Source organism: Lactuca sativa, chromosome 6 (assembly GCF_002870075.4).
Source record: "Lactuca sativa cultivar Salinas chromosome 6, Lsat_Salinas_v11, whole genome shotgun sequence".
Lineage (NCBI taxonomy): Eukaryota > Viridiplantae > Streptophyta > Magnoliopsida > Asterales > Asteraceae > Lactuca > Lactuca sativa.
In genome coordinates, this window is record NC_056628.2 from 59504626 (window position 1) to 59506703 (window position 2078).

General features: G+C 34.7%; 1 protein-coding gene across 1 annotated transcript; it reads right to left on the reverse strand.

Annotated features, from left to right (window-relative positions):
- Positions 1–438: 438 nt before the first annotated feature.
- Positions 439–1656, reverse strand: LOC111913830 (serine/threonine-protein kinase AtPK2/AtPK19). Its single transcript, XM_052764446.1, has 2 exons — positions 800–1656; positions 439–691 (listed from the first exon to the last, which is right to left on the reverse strand). Exons 1-2 carry the CDS (start codon positions 968–970, stop codon positions 572–574), a joined length of 291 nt encoding a protein of 96 aa, XP_052620406.1. The 5' UTR covers positions 971–1656; the 3' UTR covers positions 439–571.
- Positions 1657–2078: the final 422 nt, after the last annotated feature.

The window sequence follows — 2078 nt, forward strand, 5'->3', positions numbered from 1 at the left end:
TCATACAACACTCTCCAGACAACACTTAATTGAAGAAAAGAATAAGGCTAAACTTACAAAGAAAAAGAATTCAGGAAGAAGACAAGTTTGAAAGCATACAAAATAACGTTTAGCCAAGCAAGTGTGATCTACCTGTAAAGTTTAAAACACAAAATTCTGAGTAAATGACCTAAATACCCTCAGAATCATAAATCATAATAACAAGTAACAGACCTTGTAGGAGGCAATGCAGAGGTCTGGCCAGATGGGTTTACCTGGCAAAAATGTTGGAGCACCAGGGAAATTATGATCACATGGATCCCAATGACCACCATCTTATCATTCAGCCAAGCTAAGAGAAAGCTATCAACCCCTACCATATATATATATATATATATATATATATATATATATATATATATATATTTAAAAATTAATTGAAAAACTTGTAGTGTTTCTGTTTCATCATGTATTAAAATAGCATGAACGGTTGTACCTCTCCATCAGGTGAGAAGCTCAAAACAGAAATTGTTGTATTCCCATGCATATAATATTAACCAACAACTATAACACATGCATATAGTATTACAAATTACAACATTACCCCTTTCAAAAGCGAATGTGCTTCACTTGACAAGAATCCTGGAAGCTTTATCTTGTCCTTCACTATTTTCTCCTGAATCTTCTGTCTGTTTCCACCTCTAAACGAAGGCTGCAAAGATACAATGTCAAACAAAATTACATTATTACCCTCACGCTAAAAGTAATGGGAAGTTAATAGTGATTTATTAAAAGTAATTAAGGGTGACAGCACACCAACCTTTCCAGAAAGCATTTCATACATTAAAATTCCAACACTCCACCAATCAGCGGCCTTATCATGGCCCCTCCCTTGTACAATTTCAGGTGTCATATATTCTAATGTCCCACACATGGAATTTAACCTTGTGCTTTCATCAAATTGCTTTGCTACCCCAAAGTCAGTCAACATAACCTAAATAATAATAATTCAGTAAAGTTAAACCAAAACATTTTACCACAATAATAAACATCATCTTTTTAGTGACAACTGCCAACCTGGATGGTTAATACAAATGCAGGGTCAACAACCATTGATTCATGGTCAATGTTGTTTAATGTCTCACCCGATGCCTCCCATGTTGAGGAGTTTGCTTTCACTTGACGGCTAGGAACAGCAGGGGGAAGAACATGAATAATCTTCAACATAATACAATCCTTGGTTGTATCATGCTAAACAGTAGCAGAACAGTAACTTGTAGAAGACAATGTAAAAGAAGAAATTACAGAAAAAACATTGATCTGATAGTGTGTAATTAGATTAAAGATTATGAGAAGATAATAAAGTAAACCTTGAGTTGCTGGATTTGGGATCTTAGTTGACTTCTTTCAATGCTGGTCAACAAACATGAAAGCATCGGTTTTTTAACTCCACATGCTCTCCTCAATTCTTCTTTTGAAGGAACAAAAATATTAGAAACATACCTTATATTTAGTAAGGAATGGAATATGGGAAATCATTTCAAAATCTTCAGTGTCTGCAGCCATCACTACCAATTCAGAAAACCCCTATTCAGGTCCCTTGTAACTGTTTAAAAAAAAAAAGAAAAAAAATAGAAGTTAGAACCAACATTAAGAACAAAATATCAAAAATAAATATCAAAACAAGTCAGAATAATATTCACAAAGTTGATAAACTTTGGTTAAGAAAAAGAACAAGAAACATAGCCAATTTAGTTAGGCATTGATGTGGTGAAGAAAACCAAAGGAAATAATGGAATTTTTTTTCAAAAGAAGCTACAGGGGGGAAAAAACAGTTTTCGAGTCAGGGGCATCAAGGGAATTTCTCGAAAAATAGTTTTCGAGTCAGGGGCATCAAGGGTTTTTGCTGGAAACCGCAAGCAGCGGCAAAAAGGGAATTATCCGAAAATTGGAAATTTTGGGGCTTCTGCTGGAATTCGCTATCAGGGGTATCATGGGAATAATCAGGAAATTTTGGAATTTAGTTTTGATAGAGGTGGGAAGACAGGAGGTAAAAATGGGCAGGGGTATTATGGGAATATTCAGCCAATGAAAGGAAA